Genomic DNA, 27,985 nt, shown 5'->3' on the forward strand with positions numbered 1-27,985 from the left:
ATCCGGCGCCGCCCGGGCGGGGGGAGGCGGCAGGGAGGGAGGGAGGCGAGAGGCGCGGCCCCGCTCCGCTCCGCTCCGCTCGGCCCGGCCCGGCCCCGGCCCGCCGCCGCCATGGGCTGCACGCTGAGCGCCGAGGACAAGGCGGCGGTGGAGCGGAGCAAAATGATCGACCGCAACCTGCGGGAGGACGGCGAGAAGGCGGCCAAGGAGGTGAAGCTGCTGCTGCTCGGTGAGGAACCCCGCGGACCCCGGGCCCCGCGCTGCGGGCGCCGCCTGCCCGGGCTCGGCCCCCCCACAACCAACCCCCCCCCGGGGGGCTCCCTGGGGCTCGCGGTGCGGGGCGACTGCGGGCTGCGCCTGTCCGAGAGCTTGAAAAGCGCTCGGCTGAGCACGGGGCTGTCCTGGGGGCACCCCCTCGGCGCTGGCTCTGCTTGCCGGGGCTGTGCCGGGGCCGTGCCGGGGGTTCCTGCCCGTGAGGAGGAGGCGCTGCCCCCCGAGGGCCCGCCGGGCACGGGGCTGCCCCCGCGCCGCTGCCCTGCTGCGGGGTGGGGCGGGGTGGGGCAGGGGGAGCCCGCCCGGACACGGCCCCCTCGTGCCGGGCCGCCCGGGGCCTCTGCTTGGGGCAGCGCCGCTGGGCCCCGTCTCAGGTGGGGGCGGGTGGGGTCGCTGAGGGCCAGAACAAAGGCGCCCGGGTTCTCTCCTTCGAACAGGAGGAGCAGGCTAGCGATCCTGCCTTCCGAGGGGTCCTCCTCCTGTGAACGCTTCTTTTCCCCCCTTTTAACTTGTTTTTGCTCATATCCTTGAGAAAAGCGCTCTGAGCTCTGTGATCTGTGCACACGGAGAGCTTCCCGGCCGAGGGTCAGGATAATCCTTTATTCCGCGGGGATTTGTGCTGTTGATAGTAAGCAACGCGTGCACATTCCCAGGGAGAGCGCATGGCACGGTTCTCCCTTTGTGTTTCCTGTGCCAGGTTTTTTCTCTGCGGTCTGGTGTTCTCTGTGGCAACATGGGAAGGGCTGTAAGGATTTTGGGGCAGGACTGCCTGACCTTGGCAGCGGGTGACAGAGTCGGGGGAGTTACCCAAAAGATTGTCCAATAATTGTCTTCAGAGCGCGTTAACCTAGAGCCTGGGTGAGACTCCAAAACCCAAGCAGCGGTTGTGTTTTGGGGTTTCTGATGGCTTTGGAGGCAGCGAAATGCCTGCCTGCTGTGCCTTCGGGTACCTTGTCAGTAGTGGGGTCACATATGTCGAAGTCCAGTGAAGCTTTTCTGGGATAACTGGGAGGAGATCTGCGTCGGGCCTCGGATCGGGTTCACGCTTGGCTGTGGCCTGCGTCCTGTCTCCACCGTCACAGCTTTCTAGTTGAAAAATCAGTGGAAGGATTCCTGCTGATCAAAGGGGGTTCGGTGGCGCTGAAATGCGCCCTCCCCACGTGCAGCTCTGTTAATGAGCAGGTAGAGCAGAGCAGCCAACTGCCAGCAGAAAATAATCTGCAGTGGGAACAAACGTCCTTTCAGGGAGGGATCGAGGAGCTGATGGAAAAGTTCACGAGTTTTTTCCATTGTTTGAGCAAGCATTTTTTTCCCAACGTAGCATTAAGATGTCTCGGATAAGTAGTGTCTCGTATCATTAACTCGTCGGAGCTCCTGCGGTGGTTTATGTAACTGGAGCGAGCCTCCCGCCGTTCTGCTGATGCAGTGAAGTTTAGCAGAAACGCATTTCTCTAGAGAGAAAAGTTTGGACTCCGTATGTTCCTCCCCGGCCCTGTGAAAATCGCTGCCCTACTTGGGGCTTCACAGAGCCCCATAGATGAGGGTAAGGCTCGCGTGCATTCTTTGCCAGGTCTGGGAGCTGGTGGGAGGTGAGCGCTGCACCCAGCACCAGGGCTTTTGTTCCTTAAACAGTGTCTCCTCCTTGGCAGAGGAGGAAGGAGAGGGGGTTGACGTGCCCCTTCTGCTTCCCGGAGCTTCCCCTGGCCTGAGGTGGGAGATGGGACCCCGCAGGGTTTCGGGTGCTGGCCAAGGTAGCGCCGCTCGCCGAGTGAAGGTCCGGGAGCTGCAGGTTTGTGCGGTGGCTCCCGCGTGGGGGTCTCAGGTCACCTGGAGCGTTTCGCTTCCACAGCACTGCCTGTTGAGGAACTCCTGCGAGGCTTTTTGGTCTTTCCCAGAAATAAACGTGAGCGGTGCACAGCAGCTGAGCCCGGGTCCTGCCACCCCCTGCCTGCGAGGCGATGGTTGCTCGGTGCCTGGCCACTCCCGAGCCGGGGCTGAGCACGTGGCAGTGGGCGAGGGCTCACCCCAGAGCCCTGCCGGCTGCTGCTGCCCCGCTCCACCTTGCCTCTGGGACAGCGCCATTGTGCAGGCGTGGGCATGCGATTTGCCTGACGTAGGAAGCCGTGGGATTTTCCAGCTGGGATGAGCAGCAAAACGCAGAAGGGCCGGGGGCTCCGTGCTCCTGCACCTTCCAGAGGTGCTGAGACGGGTCTTGGAGGGCTCTGGGCAGCTCCGAGGCACGAAGTCACTGCTGGGTGCATGTGGCTGTCCCGCTGCACGCTGTGGAGAGGTGTGGAAAAGGCCTGGGGTGGGTGGGTGCAGCCGGCCCCAAATCGTGTGTGTGCAGAACGTGCCCGTCCCCAGCCCGCTGCGGTGGTACGGGGTTCGGATGCTCTGCGTGGTTACATTGAAGGGCTCTTGCTAATTCATGCAAAAATAATTAAACGCATAAATTCGTTCTAAAATAGCCTTCATCTGCGTAACTACCCCAGCAAACTGTGAGCTCTGCTACTCCTGGAGATTTCAGCTGTTTTCCAAGCCTGCCGTTCCCCCCTCTTTTCCCCCAGTTCACCTCATGGTGCTCAGCCGGCTGTGGCTGTGCTTGCGTGAAACGCAGAGAAGGGAGTTCTAGGGACGCAAATCCAGGCCAAGCTGTTGTTGCCGTCCATACCACAGGTCCCTACAGGCAGCTTTCCCCCGCTTCTCACAGCGATGGTGTGTCAGGGGACTGCAGGGGCACCGGGCCCGGCCGCCCCTCGCCTCTGGAGCCGCTCAGTGCTCCCTGCGGGGCGGCGCCGTCCCCGTCCCGTGGTGGCTGCCATGTGCTGCCCTCGCGTCTGGAGCGCTCCTCCTGCGAGCTCCGGTCTCGTGAGTGGCCACGTGAGGGTTTTCTCGCAGGCGCAGCAGTCAGGGTTATGTTTTCAGAAGGCAGTTCAATATCTCCGTGCAGTTAGCTCTGTCGGGTGTTTGGGAGCAGCTGCTGTGTGAATGAGAACCTGGCTCGTGGCGCCTGGTGCCCGGCCGGGGCTGAGGAAGGCTCTCCGTGTGCCCACCGCCTCCCGGGCTGTGCCCGTGTTGTTGCTGCCACTTTGCACCTCGCAGGGGTCGGCTGCAGGACCCGAACCCTTCTGCTTGGTCTTCACCCCCCAGGATGGGGTGCAGGCAGGAGAAGGCCAGGGAGGTGCCAAGCGCTCACCGCAGAGCGGCGATGGGAGATTTCACAAAAATCCATCTCAATCTTTGAGGCTTGGCCCTGGTCGCTCAGGCTGAGGGCCGGCCTCGCGTGCTGCTGCATAGCGCGAGCTCCTCTTGCCGGGCGGGCTCCTGCTTCAGCCGTGTGCTCGTGCAGAGCCGAGGGACACGGTGCTGATGGTGCTGCAGGCGGAGCAGCTGGCTGGGGGTTCAGTGTTGTGCCCCATCCTCCCAGGGCTCTCTGGACAAGGTTCAAGTTTCATTAAACACGGAGGCAGAGCATCACAATAACTTTTTTTTTTTTTTTTTTTAACAAAGAGGGATTTTTGAATTTGAAGGCGGCTTTTTTAAAAGTTTTGAGCAATGAGCTAGCATGCAGCTGCAAAGGCACGGTGCTCCTCGCTTCTGGTCCTCGAGGTGCTCCTTCCTCATGGGAGCTCGGTCGAGCAGCCCCAGGGGCTTGGTGCTTGAGCTGGCTGCTGCTTGGTTTTGCAGCGCACCCCGAGCAAAGCCGGACGGAGGTTGGGCAGTGCGCTGCCCCCCTCGCTCGCCGTGCCACCGCCTTTTGTTCCCGGCGATCCCATACAGCGATCCCGAGCAGCCGTGGCTGTCACCAGAGGCACGTCTCCTGTTTCGTGTTTTCCCAGTTGGTGTTTGGTAACCGCTCTGACTCGTTTACCCTTCTCTCCTTACCGTGGTGGCACCGACTGGGCCAGCTCTAAGAGCAAACAGCGAGCGGGAGCTGGGCCCTGGGGTGGGCAGAGGCCCGAGGGGAGCTCCCTGTGTTGGGGTCTCCGTGTGTTGGGGTGTCCGTACGCCCCTGCTCCAGGTGTGTGCTGCTTCCCGGCGGGGGGCTCGTGGGCTGTCCCCTGCCCGCCTGCTCGTTTTGATAAATGTTTGTAAAAACTCAGGGCTGTTGCCCCTCCATCAAATTCAGCGGGGATTTAACATCAGTACACCCAGGTCACAAGGAAAATGAGACACTCAGGCAGCAGTGCTAGCGAGGAACTTTTTTTCAGACCCTTGTCTTCACCGTTCCCTCCATGTCTGCCCAGCCCAGGTCTCTGCTGCTCTGGGACACAGCTCCCACCTCGGGGGCCTTGGTGGCGGGGTCTGCCTGCCACCCCCCCCACACCCCTGTCCCCGCAGAGCAGCCTGTGCCTTTCCTCCCGTGGCCCTGCACGCGCCCCCGTGCTGGGTCCTGCCCAGAAGGGCTGCCTCTGTGCAGGCTGAACGTGGCTTTGGGCTGACTCTGCAGCAGGTTGGGGAAGGCACGGCGCTCAGCACCGCTCCTGCAGCACGTGGTGAGGCTGAAGGCAAAAGGCTGGGGGCTCGGAGGGGCGCCGGGGCAGCCAGCAGGGGTGGTCGCTTGCTTTTCGGCCGGGAGCCGCACCATGAGAGCGTGCTGCGGGGCTGTGGGTGGGGAGGGGGGGTCGGGGCCCTTGGCAGAGCACTGGGGGTCAGGGTGCTGCTGGCCGTGCCGGTGCTCATGGGGCTGCCGGGAGCTGGTGCCAGCTTTGCAGGGCACGGCCGGTGCAGGTGGTTCTGGCCGGCTGGCCGTTTAATGGTGGGGACGGGGAGGCTGTCCCGCTGTCTGTGGTTGTTCTCGGGCCTTTCAGTTCGTGGCTCGCAGCAGTGGGTCAGCTCCACCAGCCTTTCTGTGCGCTGTGGGGTTGGGATGAGGTAAAGCGGCTGTAAATCAGACGTGAACTTTGATTTGGTTCTTGCCATGGAGGAAAATAGTTTCTGTTGTTTGTCTTCCTTCCGTAGAAAAAATTTTGTATCAAAGGTAAAATGGACGTCGCAAGAGTTCAGGCTGTTCCCATTACCTCACGCTGTCTCCCAAATCTTATTGCAGCTAGCCTTCAGCGTTTGCAGTGCCGGAGGCTCCCCCGGCACCCCTGGCATCCCGCACCGGGTGCAGCCGGAGTCGCTTCACCAGCGCTCGCAGCCTGCTTGGAAGCCGCTGGGTTCGTGGGCACCAGGATCTGGCCCTGCTGCAGCAGCGTGCGAGGACAAAGAGCAGTCTGCGTCCTGCCAGGGCTGGCCTTTTCTTCTCTCCCCAGTTTCTAGTTTTTAATTTTACCAAAGGGGAGCTTTCTTTTTTTGACACCTTTAGGTTTGTCTCTGCCTGGTTTTGCGCCTCTTTCTGCAGTTCCTCAGGCAGTTTGTCGGTGCCGGGGGTTGCTCCAGCCGTGGCCAGCCTGGAGCCTGTTGGGTGGATGTGGGATTCCCTGGGCCGTATCCAGCCCCCCCAGAACAGTTGAGCAATGCTTTTGGCCACGTTTGGCCGAGGAGCCTCGAAGTGAGGGCTTCGCCTGCCTGGCTGTGGGGTGACGCCGCCTGCTTCGCGTGCTGCAGGTACTGGCCCTGCCCCGGGTCTCTCCCCCAGCTCCCTGTGAGCCCCGCGTGGGGCAGCCACTGAAGGCTGCGTTAAAATTTTCCCCTGAAGCTTTAAGGCAGCGCTCAGGCGTTCAAAGCCTTTATGTAAAATAAGGCTGATGCCCTAGGAAGGTTCTAGGCAAAAAGAAAAAGGTGAAGGATGGGTGCGTAGGAGCTCGTGTTGCTTATGAGCCATTTGCAGCTTTGTGGTTTCAAGCCTTAATTTTTCAGGCTTACACAAACACTGATGGCCAAATAATGCAGGCAAGCCTCTCTCCCTTCCTTTTCCATACAGGGATGAGGTGGGGTTCATATGGGAAAGATCCACAGTTGCATGCAGCACAAGGGCTGCCTGCGGGGCTGTGTCGGGAACCCCCCACGTCGCACTGGGTGCCGGGGGGCCTCCGGAGTCACCGTGGTGCCAGGGCTCTCGGTGGTGAGGTTTTCAGAAGGGCTTCCTGCAGCGGATCCTCTGCTTCGTGCAGAGGCAGCGACAGCTCGTCCTGTACCATTGGCTCCTGCTAGCCCGAGCCGGGCCCTTTTGGGTACGGGTGTTGTTTTTTTTTCCAGTGTGTGGTTGTCGCTGTCACAGCGTGTCAGCCTCAGCTGTTCTGATTCCTGTTGACTTTTCTAACAATAGCTGTGTCTCGTGGGGCCCGGTGGCCTGACACCGCTGCCCTCCTTTCTGATGGCATCTCCTTTTCCTGATTGCCGGGGCTGGGTCCTGTAGTCAGCCAAGCTCTCCTGGCCTTGTGCTATCCGAGAGCTTCCCAGGGCTGCGCTGAAATAAATAAAACATCTCTGCAAGGGGAGACGTGATGGATATCGGCAGGGCCAGCAGCGTGCACAGCAGGGGGGGGTGTTGGGGCTGGGCACAGGGCTGAGGGCCGGGGGTGCAGCCTGCGCAGGAGGAGCGCGTGCCAGGGCTGCAGCCTCCTGGAAAACCGCGTCCTAGGAGCGTGTTTGTGTATAAAGGCAAATATCCACGGCTGTTTGCTAGGGAGGGGCTAGAATAAATGTTGACAAAAGGAAACATCTGTGCTGTTCGGGAGATAGTGTCCCCCCGGGGACGCTTACGAGCACTCAAGCAGCCCCTGCTCCGCCGTGGTCCCGGTGCTGGAGGGGCCGGGCTCCCCCCGGCTGCGTGCTCCGGCCCCTGGGCTCCTTCCCAGCTGGGTGACCCCACGTTGCTCCCGGGGCTGTTCCCAGGCTGTTGGCTCTGGCAATGCCTGTGAGCTTCGGTGGGTTTTGGGGTTCAGCGGGGGTTGAGCATCCCCTGTCTCGGCAGCGGTCTGCCGAGGTTTCTGCCAAGCTCCTGCTGTGGTTTTGCAGCGGATGCGGGCTGTTGCTGTAGTTACGAGCTGTGCGTGGCCTCCTCCAGAGGCTAGGGATCAGCAGCGTGTCAGCCTGCTAAATTTTTGGGCTTTAATGGATATTCCAGGTGCATCTCTTCCAAGTCTCGAGTAAGGATTTGTTTTGGCAGTAACCTGGTTTCCCTCCTGAAACTTTCAGATGCTTCAGGGCTTCTCCCCTTAACTGGGGGGAAAAAGTCCTCACCCAAAGTTTTGATCGAGCTTTAGAAAGAGCACTTTGCTTAAAATACCTTCTGAAACAGTGAGCTTGCTCGGTGCTCGTGTCTGGAAGGTGCAGGTAGTCTTTGGCCTCCCTTTCTCATTTCCTCGGCGGCGTGAATGAAGAGGTAACTTCTTTAAAGTGGCCGTTGTACCTGGAGCACAGCGGTGCAGGGCTGCAGTTCCCAGTCTGCTCTGTGTTTTGGTGCCATGCTCGTTGCCCTCTTCCCCAAAATCTTGTGAGCTCCAGGCTGTGCGGGGCCGCTTGGCTCTGCACCGCTCATTGCAGCAGGGCCTGGGGCTGCCTCAGGTTCCCCCTCGTCCACCCCGGGAGTAAGCAGGGGCTGGCTGGGGGCCTTCGTCCCAGCCGGCTTCTGGGGGAGTGATCCTGGCCCCGCGGGGTGAGCGGAGGAGCAGTGGCTGCAGGGGGGTCTTGCGGGGTCAGTCGGGGGGGAGCCGCTTCTGCCAAAAGCAGCAGGAGGTTTGGGAGGGGAAATCGCCCTCCCTGGGGCGCGCAGGCAGAGCTGTGGGATCAGCGTGTTCCTTGCTGCCAGTCTGGGAGAAGAGGTGTTGGGCTTGTGAAGCCTTCTCTGCACATCCCTGCTCCATTCAGCCGTGGTTTCTCCTGGCGAAAGGGGATCTCCCTGTAACTGCTACCTGAAGCACAGAGGAGAGGCTTGCTCTGTGTTTGACAGTGAGCAGTGCCCAAGCAGTGTTCCAGCTCTGGTATCAGTGGGTCCAGTGACATCCAGTGGCTCATTTCCTGATTTTTCAGCTCCTCAAAGCGCTCCAGCTGCCTGCTCTTCTGGATACCTGCAGGCCCACGAGCACTTCCAACGCCACGCTGCCTGCTCGCGCTATGCAAAGCGTTCCAGTCCCTGCTCTTTTTCCTGCTAAAGGTACTCGACTGAAGCTTAAGCCCCGCTGTAAGTGCAAACAGCAGGCATCAGGGCAAATGGAGCTGTGTGCGCCCGGGAGCAAAGGGTGCACTGAGTGCTGGTTACCCAGGGCCTGATGTGCATCGCTTTGTGCAAACCCTTTGCAGCCACTCAAGTGACTTGGAACAAGGCAGAGCAGCAGCTTGCCCGGTACGTGCAAATATTTAGACAAACTGCAAGTGTCAGAGGACAGAAATGAGACCTGGAGATGTTCAAGCTGGGGCTGGGAACTAAGTAAAATGCAAACAACTGTGAAAATTTGGAGAGGAGGGAGATAAAAGCACAGGTAGGCAGTGAGAGGGGGCCCCTGAAAATGCCACGAGCTGCATGGGAGCACGCAGCACTGGTGTCGTGGAATAGACCGGGGCAGTGTTAACGGGTTGGTTTTTTTCCTGAGCAATTTGGAGGAGAGCATGCCTGATGCCAGCCATTGCCTTGGTAAGCAGCTGCTGTCCCAGCAGGAGCTCCTGGCGAGTGATTGTGGTGCTGGAGGGCAGGCGCTTTAAAATGAGGGCTTAATGAGGTGCAGGGCCAGGGGGCCAGGCTGGGAGCAGACGGAAAAATTCCCTCGGGAATCCCCTCCCAGAGGAGGTGACACGCGGCAGCCCTGGCAGCCTGTCCTGGGCTGCCTCTTGGCAGGGAAAGGGGCAGAGGGCGTGGGTCGCTTTTTCCTGCCTCTCGGTCCCTTAGCAGCAGTAGGGTGAGGAACAGGACCCCGGCCCCCAAAAGCACGGGCTGCTGCTTTTTGAGGCTGCTGCTGAGGTGCGTGGGGTTGGAAATGAGAAGGGAAAGAGTTAAATGAATGTGGCTCGAATTAGTGTTGTATAACCAACTTGGCTGTGTTGTCATGGCATAATTGTATCTGATATTGTTTTGTCACTCAGATGACAGGCAGTACAAGTTCGGCGATGCCTGCTGCAGCAGTGGATTATTTTAAGGTAATCTGAGGAAATGGCAGCGAGTCTGGCGATGAGAAAAGAGCCAGAGGTTGTGCTCGGGAGCCTCCTCCGAATCCCTGCGCAGGGCTCTGCGGGGAGGTGGCAGCGCTGAGGCTTTCCCATTACAACGGCCAAGTGAGGGGAATGCTTACCTGCGGAAAGAAACACGAGGGCTTGCGTGGAGGAGCCCTTGTGCAGAGCGGGGCGGAGGCGCCGGGTACACGGAGCCCTAACGCTCCTGCACCCAGCTGTGCGCGCCGCCTGGGGTTGTCACCAGCGTGCAGCCAGCAGGTCGCTGCGCTGGGTGTCACCCCTGCTAGAAGCGTGCCTGCCCCAGGAGAGGCAGGCATCCCGGGGGGCACAACAAGAGGAAAGAGCCCGCTCAGCTGGAGGATGCTTCCTGCAAGCTCCGGGATTCGGATAGAGTCCCGCAGAAGCGGGCTGTGGTGGGGAGCCCTGCTGCGTCGTGCGCTTCAGGCCTCCGAGGTTTGCTTGGGTGAAAGGTGTTAATTCCCTCGGAGATCTGAATAAAGGTTTGGGGGATTCTGCTTAAAGCTTGCCTTGTTATTATTTCTTGCTAACGTTTCTTCAACGGCTTTAAAGATGGAATGTGTCTTATGTTGCCTGTTCTGCCTGGAGCTGAGTTGGCAATATCTTCTCTTTAAGACTTGAGGGAAGGAAAAAAAAAAAAAAAAGAATTATGCTTAGGAATAATTTAAAAGTTGAGTTCTTTGGTTTCCAGACATGGAAGTACTTTGTCATGAGAGACTCTCATCTGGTAACCCTTCAGCCTAGACTAAAGGCTAATTGATTTAAATTGCACCACATGCCCTATCTCGGAAGCAGTTTCCCTGCTGCACAGGGCAGCTGCTAGTGCTGCCGTCCCCGAGGGGGATGGTGAGGCAGCTAAACTCAAAGCAGTATCTGCAAAATCGGTGCTTAAAGGTGTTCGCGCACAGCCGAAGCAAGCAGAGCGGCCGCGTGCCCCAGGCAGTGGCACTCTGCTGCTCAGACAGCAGCGTGTCCCTCAGCTCTTCTCCGAAGAAGCAGAAACCCTCGTCCAGCCACTCTGCGTACAGAGGCTGGAGGCACAGCCCTGTGATACAATGTGTTAAGGCCTCATTTGACTTTGGTTTCCTCCCACCTGACAGCCTGAGAACCTGTCATCCAGCTGCTTGTCCTGCTGCGAAAGCTCTTGCTGGGTGAAGAACCAGATCTGTATCTCCTGTCTTCAGCCACCAAGAGCTGTAAAAATATTTGACCACTTGCTGGGTTTGAAGCTCCCTAGGAGGAAATGCACATTCAGCTTGAAAATGACCTTGTCTGATGTTGGGGAAACTTTCTGTTGTAATTTAATACAGCAGCAGAGCCTCAGGAATCCACGTCAACATCTGGGAACTGACGGATGCACTGGGAGTGGACACAGTGCGTGTCTGTAAAGGCAGCGTTGTCCTCGCTCAGTCCTGGGATGATTGCTGCCTTCTTCCGAGGGTGACAGCGTGCTCACAGCCGGTGAACGGCAGCTTGTATTTGGCAGAAAGCAGCCGTCCTGTGTGCTCCTTCCCAGCCCGTGCTGTAAGCCCTACCCTGACGTTCTTGCAAGTACTTCGTGTTCCTCCAGGTTCTCTGCGGTATTGCCCTTTCCTCCACCAAAACCCTGTTGGCTGAATAGGGAAGGTGAAACGAGCAAGCTAGAACATGTGTGAAGTTCCAAGCGAGGAAGCAGCGTACCCATCCTGCTCCCAAACCCAACAAAGCAACCTTCTGTCTTCGGGAGTTGGATTTCTGGGTTCCTATGCCAGCATGGCATCGAGCAGTGAGACCGGGCAGTGAATTGTTTGTTTTTGAGCAACAGCACTGCTTTCATGTCCTATTTGTGGTGCTGTACCTAGGAGCCGGCTTTCCCAAGGCTTCAGGGATACAGGAGTGGAACTGGAATGCAGTGTAGTCCGCTTTGGGTGTTGCAAGAGGCTTGGGAAACGCTCTTTTTCTGGAAGAGCATTTCATCTACTTTCTTCTAGAGAAGTACGCCACAGCCCGGTTCTCACAGCCTCTTTTTATACCTGAAATTTGGTCTTTCCCCATCAGTCTGATAACCTAAAAGGGATTCTCCTCTCCCAACAAAACTCGCCTTGCTGGCAGCAATGCTGCTCAGGGTCATCACTCCGCCAGTTCTCAGTGTGCGCTGGGGCACCTGCAGTCCTTGTGCTGGAAGTGAACGGCAGGCTGGGTCCCCTGGCCAGGACACCTTTAGTCACGTAACCAAATCCAGACAGGCTCAGCTTCATTCTTTGGGCTTCAGCAAACCCAGTTCTGCAGCTCGGAGCGAGTCCTTTAGGCCGAGCAGCCTGAAAACCATGGCTGGTCCAGCTTGTTTGCAGGCAGCTCCTGCTGCGTGGTCGCACGGGGCAGAGCAGAGCCAGCTGTCTGCTGGCACGCAGTGACTCCTGCGTGCTTTCTGCGTGCTTCATCACTGGCACGGGCCTCGCATGGGCAATGCCCCCTGGCTGCTGCTGCTGCGGGGCTCGGTGAGCTGTGATAACGAGCTGTGATAATGCCGTGGCTTTGGGGCACAGAGCCAGTGCCCGCTGCACTGGTGAGCAGAGGTGGCTGCTGCCCTCGCTGCACCCTGGGAAGTGGGTGCAGAGCGCTCTGCGATGCCTTGGATTGAAAGCAACGTTGGTGAAAGGAGCCTCTGACTCGGCGGGCTGGAATAAGTCAGCCCCCCGCGGTGTGCAGGGGCTCAGCAAGGCAGGTTGCTCCATCCTCTGAAGGAAAGGCGGCTGCGATGCAGGCGTGGCCAGGTGCTGCTGCCCACAGCTCTGATACTTCAGCTGGAAGTCATCCTGTGGCAAGTGCTCATTTCCTAAGTAAACCTGCGGGTCTCTTTGTCCTCGGTTCCCCAGAATAATAAAGCTTGTATTGTGGGAAACGATGGAGAATAGAACTTGTTAATCAATTGCAATTTGCCTTGCATGCGCTGTGGGTGTGCCGTGCCGTGGTGGAGGTGCCCGACCTGTCCTGTGGCTGTGCTCCCCCGTGGGAAGCAGCGAGCGGCTGCAGCGTGAGGCCAGGTCCCTGCTCTTCCTGCTGGTGACTCACGGGTGGCCGGGAGTTGCCACTTCAAGTCTGGGCAGGCCTTGTTGGATTCTGCTGCGGCTTCTTGAGAAGCACCTGGCTCGGGAGTGCCGTCAGTGTGCTTTTACCACTGTGCTGTATTAATGGAGCACGGGAGCGCGCCTGGGTTTTTCTGTTTAGAACATTATGGGCAGCATTTGGCTGACCGCAAAGTGGCCGAGGGACCTTGCAAGATCTATCATGGTATTCCTGCTCTGACACAGTAACACATTTCTGGCCTTTAATGTCCTAAGCTGCTTCACCTGGATCTGTGTGCAGAATTTGTGCATGTTTTTGAGCTCTCTTCTGAGTCTGCTCCCTTCCTCTGAATACCTCACAAGATTGCTCTGAGTTAGCTGTTCCTTGTGAAAGTGCCCCAGGATCTGTGGCTATCCCCACCTGGTTGTTCAAGGCCAATGCTTTTCTCTTGCTCAGCCCGGCGATAGTGGCCAGGACCTGATGGCATCCATGCATTTAGCTGTTGGGCTGCCTCGGACTGGAGTTAGTGAGCTGGAAACAAGGGGTGGCGGGCAGACAGTCTGTTAGATAAATCCTGAGGAGGGTGCAGCTATAGGTGCCATCCCTCCCCCAGGGACGGTACAGCTGCTATGGGGCTCTGCTAGCACAGGAAGCATCTTATTCCACACCCTGTCAACCTCTCTGTTGGAAGTGAGGAGGGCACAATCTGCTTTTTTTTTTCTAACTTTGCTAACTGGAATTTGTTTGTGCTTTTCAGGTGCTGGAGAATCTGGCAAAAGCACCATTGTGAAGCAGATGAAGTAAGTGAGAGTGCAGTCATGTGAACTGCATTTCAGTGCAAGATGAAATAAGAAGTGCCCTTGTGCTTTGGCTTGGGAGTGACGGCTTGGTTTTTTTCCAGGATTATTCATGAGGATGGCTATTCGGAGGAAGAATGCAAACAATATAAAGTGGTTGTCTACAGCAATACTATCCAGTCCATCATTGCAATCATAAGAGCCATGGGAAGGCTAAAGATAGACTTTGGGGAAGTTGCCAGAGCAGTAAGTATTTCACTTATTTCCCTTAGTCTGAGTTGGTGCTGTGACTTGTGTTAATGAATCCTGGAAATTCTGCCCATGACGCTTATAGTGGAAGTATGTTTGTTACAAGATGCATTAGTGGGACACTTCACGATCTGTAGTTTGAGTGCTCAAATAAATAAATAAAAATCCCCAACCATTTGTATAAGGTATTTGAATTTTTAACAAAGCTCTTAGTTTTGGTTTAAATTGCTCGTCTTTGGACGTCAGTCCTCATTAGTGTTTCAAGGCGTTGTGCCAGTTAGTCTTTAAGCTGAACCAAATAAACTTTGATCACACTTGTAGTCTTAGCATTCTGAGGATTGGAGGCCCTCCTTTACCATTCAGTTCTGCTGATTCCTTGTGCTCTTTCTTACTGGTGTTCACCATCAGTACTTCAAGCTGGTAGAAACTGAAGAGAGGAAGTCTTAACTGTCGTGGTGGGGGAAGGCACAGGCAGAATGGGAAGTCAGAAGCTCCTGAAAATGAGTAGGAGATGGGATCTGTGTATTCTGGGCGGTGGCTGCACAGCCTGTGACGTTTGCTGACTTGCACTGATTCCTTGTGCTTACAGTTAATACACGGTAAGTGAAGTAACACACTTTGCTTCTTTGTGTCGCAACTGCAGATATTTGGAACTTAAGATACAGTGTCCTTGCTGAAGGGCATATATTCACTTGCGCACTAACCTCTGCTGTTACTCAACTGTTCTCCAAACCCACCCTGGCATTCTGCTCCACCTTTCCTCTGAGCTTGTGCAGGTTGAGTGATGATCTCAGCCTGGCTAATGTGGCTGGAAGGAGGAAGATGTTAAAATCCAAGTTCCTTTTTTTTCAGTTGACCTGCCCAAGCTTAGCTTGCTTTGCAAAAGCAGAACAAGAGCTGAATGCCAAGAATTTTCCCGTGCCCCAAACTACGCTGAAGGGCAAACAACTTGTTATAGTTTTGTAGGGCAAGACCCAGGGTAACTAAATCTACTGCCTCCCAGCAAACCACAGCGTATGACTTGTCAGCATAGCACTGTACCCGTAAGTGCAGCACGTGCAAAGACTCATAACTGAGCTCCGGCTCTGTATTGCAGTGATTTAAACCTTGATTAAATTAATTTAGGTGGCTGTTGCCTTGTGCTCGGGAGAAGTACCCTTTGGAGTAGCAGGCAGATTTGACTGTTTTCCAAGCTTTGCTGGTAAATGCTGGACAGTACAGATACAGATACTCATTGGAGAGGAGCAGATATTAGGAGGGAGACAGTCTGCTGCAGTTGAGAACTTGTTGGGATAGTGAAAGGTCTCTTACATCTGAAAGGAAGCTGGCAGGTCTGATCACTGCAGAAGTAAACATCAGTGTGGGATATAGGTCAGCCTGTTTTCCACTTTCAAATTCTGCTTGTTAACTTGCTTAGTTTGAAAAGCTTGAGAAAAAGCTTGCTTTTCTGCTTGGGAAGTAAGGTCCTGCGTTAAGACTTCTGAAAAGAATTTTTTGTGCTCTGGGGCAGAGAGTCAAATGCGGATCAGTCTGTCCCATCTCCTGATGAAACACTTGATTAGGAAATCAGTCTCCTTTCCTTCTGACAGCTGTTGCAGCAAACAGCGTATCCTCAAAGCTTTAAACCTGTAATCATCCAAAACTTGCTTTTGATACTGAGATTTTCCTTGTTACCGTACTGTATGACACTGCTCTAATAAAGCTTTTTCAGTTATAAGCCATTATTTATGGTTTAGCTATAATAGCACATTGGCATTCTTACCTCTCCTCTGATGATGGCATCGTGTGCCACATTACTGAAATGCAGCATTTCTGATGTGAATGCTGCCTGTTGTGCTGGGGTGGAGATCCCTGTGGTGTTGGTGCTACAGAAGTGTTGTGTGCCACAAGCTGCCACCCGCCAGCAGTGCATCCCACCCCACAGGCTGGAGGAGGTGGTTTCTGGCACAGATCTCACTTTTCTGACTGCAGGATGAAGAAGAACGTGGTGATTTGCGGGAGAAGACTGGACAGCATGGCAGAGGGGAACATGACTCCTTAGTGCAGTTGCTGCAGCCTCTAAGACAGTTTCTGATGCTAAGTTTTGATTTTTATTTTTTTTTCTTCACCTCTTCTTGCAGGACGACGCCCGTCAGCTGTTTGTATTAGCTGGAAGCGCAGAGGAGGGAGTGATGACTGCTGAGCTAGCTGGTGTGATCAAGCGATTATGGAGAGATGCTGGGGTTCAGGCCTGCTTCAGCAGATCAAGAGAATATCAACTTAATGACTCTGCATCATAGTAAGAGACCGTTACTGGCTTCTGGGTTCTTCACAGCAAACCAAACACTGGTCCTCAAAAAGGACTTCCGTGGCTGCAAGCAGACAGAAACCGCTTCCAGAGTGGGCGGACAGAAACCGTAGTCTAGCTGGGCTGGGTTTTCTCAGGGCTTGGCTCTCAAGCTGACTTTGAGCTTTAGCTGATCAGTCAGTTTTACTCTATCTTTTCCCTGCATATGAGACTAGAAAAAAGAAAAAGCATTCCTTGTTTTGAGCCTAGGTGAACTTGGCGATCTGCTTGGAGTGGAAGAACAATGTACCACCTTGCATTAAGATCAGTTGTTGCAGCAGATCATCAGCGACATGACCTTTACTCCTTCCCTGCAGAAGGGAGTAACTCTTCCTGAAACTGAGCTTCTGATTTAACTACCAAATTCACAGTGACCAACAATTTCCAATACTGGGCTCTCCTGATACTGGCAATTCAATATTCATATAGTTGTTTTCTTTAACAGCTCTCGCTACGCTTCTGTTTCTGTGCTTAACATCACAAAGGCAGTGCTGCAGGCGAGCTATAAACCTGCTTACCGTTCTATTTCTAAAATGCACACAATTGCTTAACAATTGGAAAGTTATGACTAGATAAATAGTGAGAACGCTGTAGGCTGCTGCTGGCAGCTGGCTGGAATTAATGAGAATTTTGACCAGAATGCCTTATCTATTTCTAAGAGGCAGGTTAGTGCGGGGAGGGGAAACTGTTGCTTTTAAAAAAACAAGACAGTTGTTGCTTTTTTCTTTATGGAAAAAATTGCATGCTTGGTCTCTCTAGAGCAAATGTTTTATAAGTCAGAAGGGATGACTTTGGGGTCAAGCATGCTTCCTGATGTCCACCTGAAAATTCTTCAGTTTGGCCATGTTTTATGCCTTTGAAAAATTAGTTTGGAAGCACTTTATAAAGAAACTTTAGATGAGTCACAGCTGAGTTGCCTGCAGGCTCTGTCTGTGCAGAGCAAATTTTAGCTTGAAAATAAGCAAGATTTTTTTTTTTTAAATTGTAACACATCGGCAGATAATCATGGGTTTAGATCAAGGTTAAGTGAGTTGACAAGAAGAGGCTCAGATTCTTGAGTACCTTTGCAGCACACAAGGAGGAAGCTTCATATTTAAAGGGAGAAAAAAGGATAGATGAGAATGAGTGAGTGAATAGATTTAATAAAAAAAAAAGACGTGGGAGAGAGGAGGAAAGCTGAAGTTCTTCTTGCGCACAGGATCTAAGGCAGAAAACCTAAGAGGTTGAGTGGAGCTTAAGGAGGAAGCGAAGATAGGGAGCCCTGGCTTTGTGGTCTTGATGGTCTGCCTGGGAAGATAATGTGAATGAAGGCAGGCTGGAGAACAGGGCATTGAGGGGCCAGCAACAAGGCAAATTTGGGAAGAGAGGGTGTAAGCCTGCTTGAGTGCTTACATGGCTTCACCTGACTGCTTTTCAAAGACTGGGCTTTAGTGGGTTGTTCCTGTTCCTCAGTATCTGCGGCATGTCCCATCTCGGGTATGTGTGGACACCTGCTGTGAGGAGTTGCTCTAATGGGCTGGTGTCAAATCTGCAGCAAAGAGATTTCAGCCTGGTGATGACCCGTGTGGCATTTTTCCGATACAGGCGTCAGAATTTTGCTTCCTGTCCTAAGACCGCAGGAAGTTGCATGAAGTCAGCATTGTTTTTTGAATCAGTCGCCAGGCAACTCCACGGTTAGGAAATGCTGCGAGCGAGCACAGTGCAATCACACAGTTCAAGACCTGTTTTCTTCCATGGGCCCCCTGCCTTGCTAATGTACAGAACGAGTGGCCAAGTGAGCATGTGGCCAGCATTTGCTCCTCTTTGCTCAGCATGTGGCCCCTGACCTGCCTTATCTTCTGGTGTTTCTTAAGTCCATGCTTAAAGGATGGCTGGCTTGCAATCCCTTCTTGTGGTGGTGATTGTGTAGGCAGTAGCTTTTGTGTGCAGTACTGCTGGGGAAACGTCACCTCTCTGCTCCTTTCAGTGGCTGTTACAAGCAGGACTGGGCTTGGCAGCCAGTGCTCTTTTTGGGGTGGCTGGTTTTTCAGCTGAAATTCTGCACTGCACTGTGTGTCAACCCTGGTGCTGGGCTTCTGGCATCGGATCAGACCCAAGGGCCTCTGCTGAGACACCTGAAAAGGAAAAAGAGCAAGATACAAATGATCACTTGTGAAAATGAGGTGGTTTGACTATCATCAGGAACTGACAGGAGTGCTGTGGCGGAGTGCTAGGATTTTGAAGGTTGTGTCAAATTCTTCTGAAAACTTTTCTCGCCACTGTTGCCTGCCTGAGCCATTCCCCTTGTGCAGTATGGATCCTGCCCATCGCGTGGGAGCTCACCTTGTAACAGTGTGCTTGTTGTGCATATGCAAAGGGTGTTGGCAAGCTCCTGAAGATAACCACTGGTAACACCAATCCAAACGATCTGTCCTGGAACCTGAGTGTTCTGCATGTTTTCTCTGGTGTGTGGTTTGGTTTTTGGAACAGTTGAGTTAACTCTTGGTGTAAACTGTGGATATTCAAACACTGGCATAAATGCTCAGTGTCTTCTCTTAGGCACCATCTGATAACGTCCCTCTAGCAACTGTCGTGCTCTTTTGGTGTGATGTTTCGAACGTCCCTGTTTGTCATATTGCAGTTTCCTATTCTTCTTTACCTCTTGACGTGAACAAACAGCTCTCCCTAGATCACCTCTCCTGTCTCCAGTGGGTGCTGTGGAGAAGTATTTGGGAACCCTGTGCACGATTCTTGGTGTCACAGCTACAGCAAACAAAAACCTGTGATGAGGCAGCAGTGTGGATGCTAAGGCTTATTGTCTTGCACATCTCTGCAGTCGCCTCTATCTGATACTTGTAAGTGTTGGAAAGCGGATAATGCTCTAAAATATTTTGCTTGCTGGTATTGCTGCTTTTTCCAAAGGTCATGCAGGCACCAAACTGCAGATACTGTTGGGAGCTATCCGCAGGCAATTAGCATGCTTTCTGATGAACTGTTCCGTATCCTGTCATTTCTTGTCACGCTCCCAAGTGCCATTTCTGGCCTGAATTCCCTTACAGTTATGATGCTGGGTAAAACCTAGATTTCTTTTTATTTTATTTGCTTCACTTTCAAATAGAACCTCTCCCATGTGTCTCCTGGTGCTACTTTCTTGTGATTCCTCCCGAGTAACACACCACCTTGGGATCGCAGTTCAAGTTTCAGATGAGAGTTTTTTCATCTGCAGGTCTGTGTTGTAGACTTAGGGTCTGTCTGAACTGCTCCAAATGAGCATTTGTATTGATAAAGGTAACACGCAGCATTCCCTTTTCCTGGAAATCCTGCTCTGTTACCATGTTTTCTGCTTTGTTTAATGTCATCATCTGCCAAAACCGACCTAAAGATGCAGGGAAAGAGGAGGCAGACTTCTGAAAAAGACATCTTTTAGATACAGGATTCACCAGGTCTTCACCCTTTTTTTCTTGCTGCAGGAAGGCTTGGCTGTAGATCAAGTCTGTGTGAACCGACCTCCTGTGGAAGGAGGAATACCGTTTGCATTTTCAGGCTGACACGGATGGGTTCTTGTGATAAGGCTTCTGGAAAGCTCGGCGTTCGGTGGCTGCAGACAAAAACCCAGCTGGGCACCAGGCTGCGCCTCTCCTGGCAGCAGGTCCGAGGCAGGCTTTGTCTGTGGCGCTGCCTCCTGGCTGCGGGGGCCGCCCCTCCCTCCCACAGCTCTGGCTGCGAGCGCCTTTCGTAAGAAATGCTTTGTATGAATCTTTCAGAGCAGTTTTTGGCCTTGGGAGCATTCTTTCCAGCACTGAAAGGAAGCATGACTGAATTGTGAGGAAAATGCCACTCCAGGGCTCGTGTGAGTGTGTGGAGGAGGGGAATTGTGTTTTATTCACCTCCTGAAAGCTGTGTGCTCCAGAGTCCTGCTGCTGCTGTCAGTGCTCCTTAGCCGAGCAGTCGGCCTGAGTGTGAGTCAGGACGGTGCTGAAGCTGATCAGGCTGGAACTACACATCCACGCACACGTCGGTATCGAACCAGGGCTGTCCTGAGAAGGCTTGGAGGGTCACTAACGCAAACATGAGTTATGCTGCAGGCTTTTGGTCAGCACTTCTGTGCCCAAAGCCTAGTTTTCAGTGTGGAAAAAGAAAAAAAAGAAAAAAAAACAAGGAAAAAAACCACCCTTTTGCACGCTTGCGTTTGCGAGGTGGTGTTGAGCATGAGAAATAGCTGGTTCTGTAAACACACGGGTACGAGGTGGGGAACAAGTGTCGCAGCCTCAGCGTATGACTGCAGCCCAGTGACAAAGGAGGTTGTGAACAGGGCTGCAAGCTGCGTGGGATGTGGCAAGATTCAGTAAGGTGTGCATTTTCAGTTCTTGAAACAGTATTTTAGAGGAACATCTGTAAACTCTGAGGCAAACTGAGTGATGAGTAGCTCAAAGCCATGAGTCTCAGACTGTGCTTTTCCTTTTTTTTTTTTTTTTTTTTTCAAGTTCCACTCAGCCTGTATGTCATGGAGGGAGACGGAGGTGGTCAGCACGGACTGGGCTTCTGCAGCTGGGAGGCGTGCGGTGGGCACGGTGGTTTGTGCCCACAAAGTCATCTGCCCCTGGCGAGCCCCAGATAGCTGGGGGGGGTTGCGTGTACATGGGAACTAGTACCAAAAAATCCCCTGCTCAAAAATCCAACTGCTTCGGCATTGTCATGGGGTCTGGTATTTACTTGCCCTTGGAGTCCCTCTGAATTAATCTAGCTGAGTTTATTTTTAAGGGAACGTGCAGATGGAGTACTGCTTAACCTGATACACCTTGTTCCGCTGATCGATATGCAAGTGTTCGAGCGGCACTTTGCAGTGCAGTTGATGGGAGATGCCCCTATTCACTCCTGGCTGCCTAAAAAGCCTTAAGTGGGAGTTATGCCAGTTTCATTGCCCAAACTCCTGATGCTGAAAGCTGGCAATTAGGAGCAGATGCTTTACAGCCTCAGCTTGCACGTTTATCGTTTCAGTGATTTGGGGCAGCCCTGTGACCTGCATCAAAGCCAAGCTGTTAAAAGTTGCTGGGTCAGTTCTTAGGTTTCATTTCCATCTCTTCCATTGGTTCTCAACCACAGTGTCCCAGCTGAACTAACACTGGTAGGAAAGAGGCTAACCACTTGGGCAAGTTAAATCCTCAGCAGAAATGCTTACGAGAAGCCTAACGAAGAGAGCTGCCTTCCAAATTCCGTTTTACCAAACTGAATCTAAAGCCAATCCCAAGCGTGAGTTACGGGCGCCGTGGTGCTGTGAAAGAGCAGTTTGCAAACCTCTCATCCCACTGGACAGGAGGAGGGAATGAGGGGAGTTGGCCTGTCCTGGGCTAAAACCGCTTGCAGATCCCAGCCCTTGGAGAAGAGCCCTGCGGTGCAGGAGGCTGGCAGGTGGGCTGGGTTCTGCTGGGGCTCAGAAAATAGGTCAGCACTCTGCCAGCACCCGCTGGTGCTCCTGGCAGAGGAGGGAGATGCCGCTCGGTGGGCTGCCTGCTTGGTGAAAAAGGCGAGTGAACTTTGGGCACAACGTTTGCTTGTGAGCAAACTCTGCCCGCTAATGGTCTGTGATGCTGCTTGCTTGGCATGGCAGGGTCGTTAAGATAGCGTAACACCGTTGTGCCACCGTGACAGCTGTACAGTTCTGTGCTGATTAAAAAGACACTCAGGGTAAAGGTGTGCCCGTAGCTGTGGGAGGTCCCTTCCAAATGGAGCTGCAGTCATCTCTTCTGCTTCCACCAGTGAGAAGGCTTCACTGTCCTCATAACGGGCAAAAACAAGCTCAGAGGTGTTGCTGGTTAGGGCACGATTTATGGTGCTGCAGGAAATGATGTATCCGAGAGCCAAACTTCAAAGGGAATCTGCTGAAGCTGAAATGAAGTCGGGGTCCTGGTGAGCACGGTGCTGTGGTGCCATGGAGAAAAGGGCGCTTCCAGCAGCCCTGGGCTCTGTGGGGCCGCCTGCAGGCACGCGGGCTTCCCAGCATGTCATGTTTGCAGCTTGAAAGAGTTACAAATTTCTGCTGCATCCTCCCAGAAGCTGGGATTAAGGCACCTCTGGTTGTTAGTTTGCTGTTGCTGAAGTAGGTGAATGAATCTGCTTGCTGTGGCGCTGGTCTTTGCGCTTAATTCCTTCCTGCTAGTTTGTTTGATGTATTCTTGCCCTTTAAAGTGAGCCACTGGATTTATTGCCTTGTGCTTTGATGTGAAAAACCTTGACTACTTTGAATTGCCCCAAGAGATACCAGTCTTGGCATGGCTTCTGCATCAGCAGTACCTCTTGTGCTAGCCTCTGATTAAGCACTGCTCCTGACCAGCTGAACTCCACCTAACACGTGCTGCAAGGCCACATGAAGGGGGTAAAAAAAAAAAAAAAAAAAAAGAAAAAAGATAACCATCCCGAGGCAGACCCAAGGGGGTTTGTCTGTTTGCTGCGTGTATGAGGTCTGCATTGTGTTAAGAGGGTGAATAAGTTCTGTGATGACTTTCTTCTGCAGTTTATAAAAGATTCACAGCAAACACAGAGGCTAAAAAAAGCTCATCTTATGTTGTCTCTTCTGGTTTAGTTACCTAAATGACTTGGATAGAATATCCCAGCCGACCTATATTCCAACTCAGCAGGATGTTCTGCGGACCAGAGTTAAAACTACAGGCATCGTGGAAACTCACTTCACCTTCAAGGACCTCTACTTCAAGTAAGTGAAGGGCAGCGTGTCCCTGTGGACTGCGGTGATTTCCTTGGTGCGTGGCAGTAAGATCTGCACCCCCGGTGCAAAACGCCTCGTGCTCTTAAGTGTCCTCGCCTCCGTTGTACTCCCTTTCTACTGGTGTTGCTCATTGGAGATACTGGTTTGACTTTTATTTGCCTTCTTCTATTCTTTTCAGCTGCTTTTATGTTGGAATCGCACACACAGGTACTGACTGCTTGTTTACAGGATCAGAAAAAAAAATACTAAAAGGACACTGACTCCTGGGTTTTGAGTTTGAATTTAACCCCTTTCTTTGAATGGAAGAGAAGGGCTCTCTGTGAAGACCCAGCCTTGGCTCTGGGGTGCATGGTGTTCACAAAGCCAGTGATTGCTGACTGACACTTGCTGCAGAGGAGGAGTGCTGGGGCCTGGCTGCCTCCACGTGGTACTGCAGAGGATGGGACTTGCCTCCCCTCTCTGCCTCCTAAATTCAGCCCCTGAGGGGCTCAGCTACCAAGTCTGGTCCTGGCAGTGTCCCTTTCAGTATCACTAACCAAACTCCCTCTAACCTTTTAGCAGCTGCTAGTGCGCAGTCGAGCTGTCTTCCCTGCTCTTGGTCTGCTCCTTAGAAAATCCTCGCTTTGGGTCGCGATCACGCTCCTAACAACCAGCCTGGGGACCTGGGGGTGAGCAGTGCTGTCACAGGACGTGGGTGTAGAAAAACAGTGTCTGTGTCTTGGGCGAATTCCCTTCATCCTATAGCAATGTTTTCAAGCTTTTGTTGCTGAAAGCCTTTAAATTTATTGGCTTATTTTTAGTTTGTGTTTGAAAACAGTTTGGAAGAGCTATAGCAAAAATCCATGCATTGCTTATAAAACTGGATCCATTTGCACGCTGTTTGGGAGAGCAGTACGTTTTGGCTTCTGAAATGTCTTAACTTATGAACTGTTCTAACAAAAATGCCCAAACACTTTGCGTCTCGGAACTATTTATATGGCTTGTGGTTCATCTAGGGAAAACTTGTCTTCCGTCACAATGTATTGGGATTAGTATTTCCAGCTGCAGTGTGTGGTGCTCTTTCAAAAATCATCACGTCTGACTAATGGGAGAGTGAGCTGGAGGTAGCAGGCATATTTGATTTAATCATTGTAGCCCTTCTTTCAAAGTGAAATGACTGAGCACTCTATGCACATGCCTCAGAGGGGGTTGCTCTTTCCCCCACCTCCCCAGAGGCACACAAGGTGTCTCATCTCAGAGGGATTTGCTCTGCAAAGGAAAGCATTAATGCATCTTAAACCCTGAAGCTGCCATCTTTCCTGCGACAGAAGCCTTGATGTTAAATCTCAGACATTAATAATGGGCTGAGGTAGCTTTAGTGTAACTGTGACTTGAATTTGGATTAGCTTGGAGAAGCTGAGTTGTCAGGGATGCTATTCCTCTTCAGATGACTGTGTGCTAAAAGCAGAGAGTAATGGCGAATAATGCAAACTAAGTAAACAGCCAGTATCTTTGCAGAGATTTTCATCTTTCCTTCTGTGCTCCACTGGGACAGTTTACCTTAAATAGAAAATTGGAGTTAGCTGAACTGCTCTTCTGGCTCCCTTGTTTGCTGTCATTAAGTTGTATTGCTTTTGGCCCACACTGGGTAGTGTCTCTTGTCTATGTGTTTGCTGTGATAACAAATCGATGTTTATGATTTCCATAGCTCTTGGATATTGACTTGTATCTGGCTTGATTTAATTAAGTCACAGCACATCAGAACATAGTGGGCAACCCTGCATCTCATCAAAATGCTTCAGTGAGCAGGGTGTTGTAACCATCCAAGGTGCTTGCATCTCTTCTATAGCCAGAAATTCTGTAAGTAGCTGAAGCCTTTAAACTTCAGTAGACAACAGACACTTATTTTTGAAAACAAACAAACAAAAAAAAGCTGTTTCTTAACCTCATTAATTCTTCCGAGTCCCAGCAGTAGCATGCAGGTAGCGTGTTCCAGATAATCCTTTGTGAGATGCAGTGTAAATGAACTGGAAGAGCTGGCTGTGAGTAGGTGTTTGGAGTCCAGTCAAGCAAATGGATTGTTGCTAAGGAAATAGGAGACAGAGAACAAAATAAGCATGCCCTGATGAATCAGCAGACTTCTGGATAGTGATGTAGGTGAACCTCTACTTCTTCCTGCTGAAATTGCTCTAAAAAGAATTCAGTGAATTCTCCTGAGGAAGGGAGGCTCCGCGTTGTTGGCCCTGCTGATGGAAGGCTGTGTACCTGTTTTTCCCTAACCCCTGCTTGTTGGAAAGTCCTTAGCTGAGCCTCCCCATCTCTTGTGGATGGGGTGGTGGCCAGGGAGAGAGGTCTCCTTAGCTCCTGAGACTTTTCTTCTGCCTCTCCCAGGATGTTTGATGTTGGTGGCCAGCGGTCAGAGCGGAAGAAGTGGATCCATTGCTTTGAAGGCGTGACAGCAATTATTTTCTGTGTGGCCCTCAGTGATTATGACCTTGTCTTGGCCGAGGACGAAGAAATGGTATGTCATCGAGGAGTTACTAACGCCTGGCTGGGTGGCCCTGTAGCAGAAGGGAGGTGGAAGCAAGTGCAGATCTTATCCTGTGTGGGACGGGCATGTCTCTAGATCGTTCCCTTTGTTATGTGGTGGTTGTTCCCTGAAGTGGCCTGAGAGCTGTAAAGAAGAGCACTTCCTTGCAGCAGCCTGTGGTATCTTGCCCCAGAGAAAGATAACTGTAATGCACAATTTTCCCCAGGGCCTGTGTACAGGAGGGTGGCTCGTGGTGCTGGCCCCGCAGCCTGCTTCCCGAGGTGTGAGCTCCTCCGTGGAGGGTCGGGCATGGGCTGGGGGAGCAGCGGGGTGAGGCAGCACCAGCCTCAGGGCCACGGGCACTGTTCCTGATGCGGTGACAGTGAGGACGTGCGTGTTTAGCAGTGTAATGCTTGGTGCCTTAGTCTGGCCTTTGTAGTAAAGCCTGTCTGCCCCCACCTCATCCTCCCTAAATAACTCTGGAGTGATGCATCGCCTTCTTCTTTTTTTACTTTTCAGAACCGGATGCATGAGAGTATGAAACTGTTTGACAGCATTTGTAACAACAAATGGTTTACAGACACCTCGATCATTCTTTTCTTGAACAAGAAAGACCTGTTTGAGGAAAAGATTAAGAAAAGCCCATTAACGATCTGCTATCCAGAATACACAGGTAAGGTTGGGCTCATGAAATGGCATCTTGTTTGCATCACCAGGGCCAGGAATGAGTCAGTTAAAGCCTACAAAATCCAAGATTATCTTTTTCCCTGTTCCCATCACTGTGTCTCTCGGGCAGCATCTCTGAGCTGTCCAGCTAGCTGATAACTCATTTTCTCAGGAGGGACGTGGTTGTGCATGGCTGTGGTTTGGAATAGCCTTTGTCCATGTGTTTTATGGCCTGGAGTTTGAAAAGCAAAGACACTTAACAGTATTGCACTTCAGCAAGTCAAGGTCACTGTGTTTTCCACATTATACTAGGACAATGCTTCCATTTAACCTCTATTTTAGAGGCTATCAAGTTTATCCACATCCTGGGTAAGACCCTTGTTCACTCTGGTGTCTGTTTCAGCAATAGTCTGTTCTGCAGCCCTTCCCTGCTGCCACCTGCACAGGGATGGTGTGTTACGTGGTCAGTGCTTGAGGCATTTAGATTTTTGAAGCTGCCCTTCCCTCAAACCTGGTTGTTCCTGTCATTGTCACTCTTGCAATATAACTGTTTCTAGCACAAAGCCTTTTGGTAGCCGATGTGCAGCGTTCCCTTTTGGATCTCGCAGGTTGCTCGTGAAGAGGTGTGATGGTGATGTTCCAGTCTCTGAGCGGAGGGTCTGGGGTGGGGAGCAGTCGGAGACTTGCAGCAGTGAACAACTTGTCCAAGGTCACTGGGCAGAAGCTGGGAATAGACTTCAGATTTGCAAGAAGGGGTTAATTGTGGATTTGGATTTGTAGCTGGATAAGGCAGATGGTTGCAAGCAGCTTAATATGTGCTTAAAAGATCTGTGCAAAAACTCTCTGCTGTGAACTGCTGGCTAAAGTAAGGGCTCTTATCTTTGTCAGGCTCCAACACATATGAGGAAGCAGCTGCGTACATCCAGTGTCAGTTTGAAGATCTGAACCGAAGAAAAGACACCAAGGAGATCTACACACACTTCACCTGTGCCACTGACACCAAGAACGTGCAGTTTGTGTTCGATGCTGTTACAGATGTTATCATTAAGAACAACCTGAAGGAATGTGGACTCTATTGAGAAGGGGCGTGGGAAGAAGGTAAAGCTAAGCTGCTTGGCTGCGCGCAGAGTTTAAGCTTTGCACACCAGCTTGGTCTGGCTTTGTCTTGTACTGCACTAATGCTCCGTGTTCTCTTTTCAGTTCTTATGATGTGGCGTTTTGAGAACCAGACTCTTTGCTGCCTCATGGGGACAGCTGCAAGCATGAACAGGACCAGGGAAACGAAAACAGCATGCAGAATCGTTGCATTCTTTAGCACAATCTTCTGTATTAGGGACCTTTATATTGATATGGGATGTTGAAGTTAGGTCAAGATGGAACAACTGTTAGTGTGACTAGATCATCCTGGCATCGTTTGGATGGTGTAATCTCAAATGTGTACAGCTGTTGTGAAGTTAAGGTGCTGGATTCCAGACCTTCGATATGTAGCTTTCTCTCTTTCTTTGGTTAACAAGCCACCACTAGTCTGTTTTTAAGGTTTTTTCCATCAAGAAAACTATAACTTTACTAAATTTTATTTCTTTATTTGCAAACAAATCTTGTTTTAAAAATAAAAACAAAAAAATCACTTAACTATGCACATGTGACCAGATCATGCAGAAAGTATTCCTCTTAGCAGGAACTCTTTGTTTTTAACACTTGGTATGGTCAGAATTTAATATTTCTGCAACTACTTAATGGATCCTTAGAGCTCTTACGGCGATAGCTTCGGCTTTTTCTGATGTGTAGTTTGTTACCGTCCTGCTACCATAAGGCTTTTTAAAGAAGCTTCTGCAGCAGGATATACGAAGTCTTTTTAGTTTATGGTTAGGGGTTAACCTGATTTATGCTGATATCCAAATGGGATTTATACTGTGTGGTAAGCATCAAGCCAGCTTTGTGGTGGACATGTACCCGGGCTGTGTCAGTTGGAGAGCTGAAATGCTGAGCTCCAAGTTAGATGGAAAATGTGTGCTGCTACAGAGCTACTAAATCAACCACTTAGATTCTTGTGCATTTTTGGTCTAAACTGGTGGGCAATTTTTTAAAGGGTGCACTTTGTTCTGCATTTACCATGGCTTTTTCTGTTCGGAGACTCTTAAACTGTATTGACAGCATGCCTTTACTTTGTATATGTGGTGCCAAATTCTTGTTTGCCATTGTTTTTACTGTAGTGATGTTCAGAACCAGTCAGTACATTCCTTTGCTGAACCATTGCATTTAGACTCTTTTCCCAGTTTGTCATGTGTACAGTTTCAATCTGTTATAGTTGTTGGCAGTATTAAAATGGTGAGTAAACAGTTGAGCCT

General features: G+C 52.0%; 1 protein-coding gene across 1 annotated transcript; it reads left to right on the plus strand.

Moving 5' to 3' along the window:
* Positions 1-64: 64 nt before the first annotated feature.
* GNAI3 (G protein subunit alpha i3) lies at positions 65-27,979 on the plus strand. The gene is made up of 9 exons (XM_032203176.1): positions 65-229; positions 13,148-13,190; positions 13,292-13,433; positions 15,557-15,714; positions 22,322-22,450; positions 24,833-24,962; positions 25,491-25,644; positions 26,526-26,735; positions 26,838-27,979. The coding sequence occupies exons 1-8, from the start codon at positions 112-114 to the stop codon at positions 26,714-26,716; spliced, it is 1,065 nt and encodes a 354-aa protein (XP_032059067.1). The 5' UTR covers positions 65-111; the 3' UTR covers positions 26,717-26,735; positions 26,838-27,979.
* The last annotated feature ends 6 nt before the right edge of the window (positions 27,980-27,985 follow it).

Source organism: Aythya fuligula, chromosome 25, assembly GCF_009819795.1.
Source record: "Aythya fuligula isolate bAytFul2 chromosome 25, bAytFul2.pri, whole genome shotgun sequence".
Taxonomy (NCBI): Eukaryota; Metazoa; Chordata; class Aves; order Anseriformes; family Anatidae; genus Aythya; species Aythya fuligula.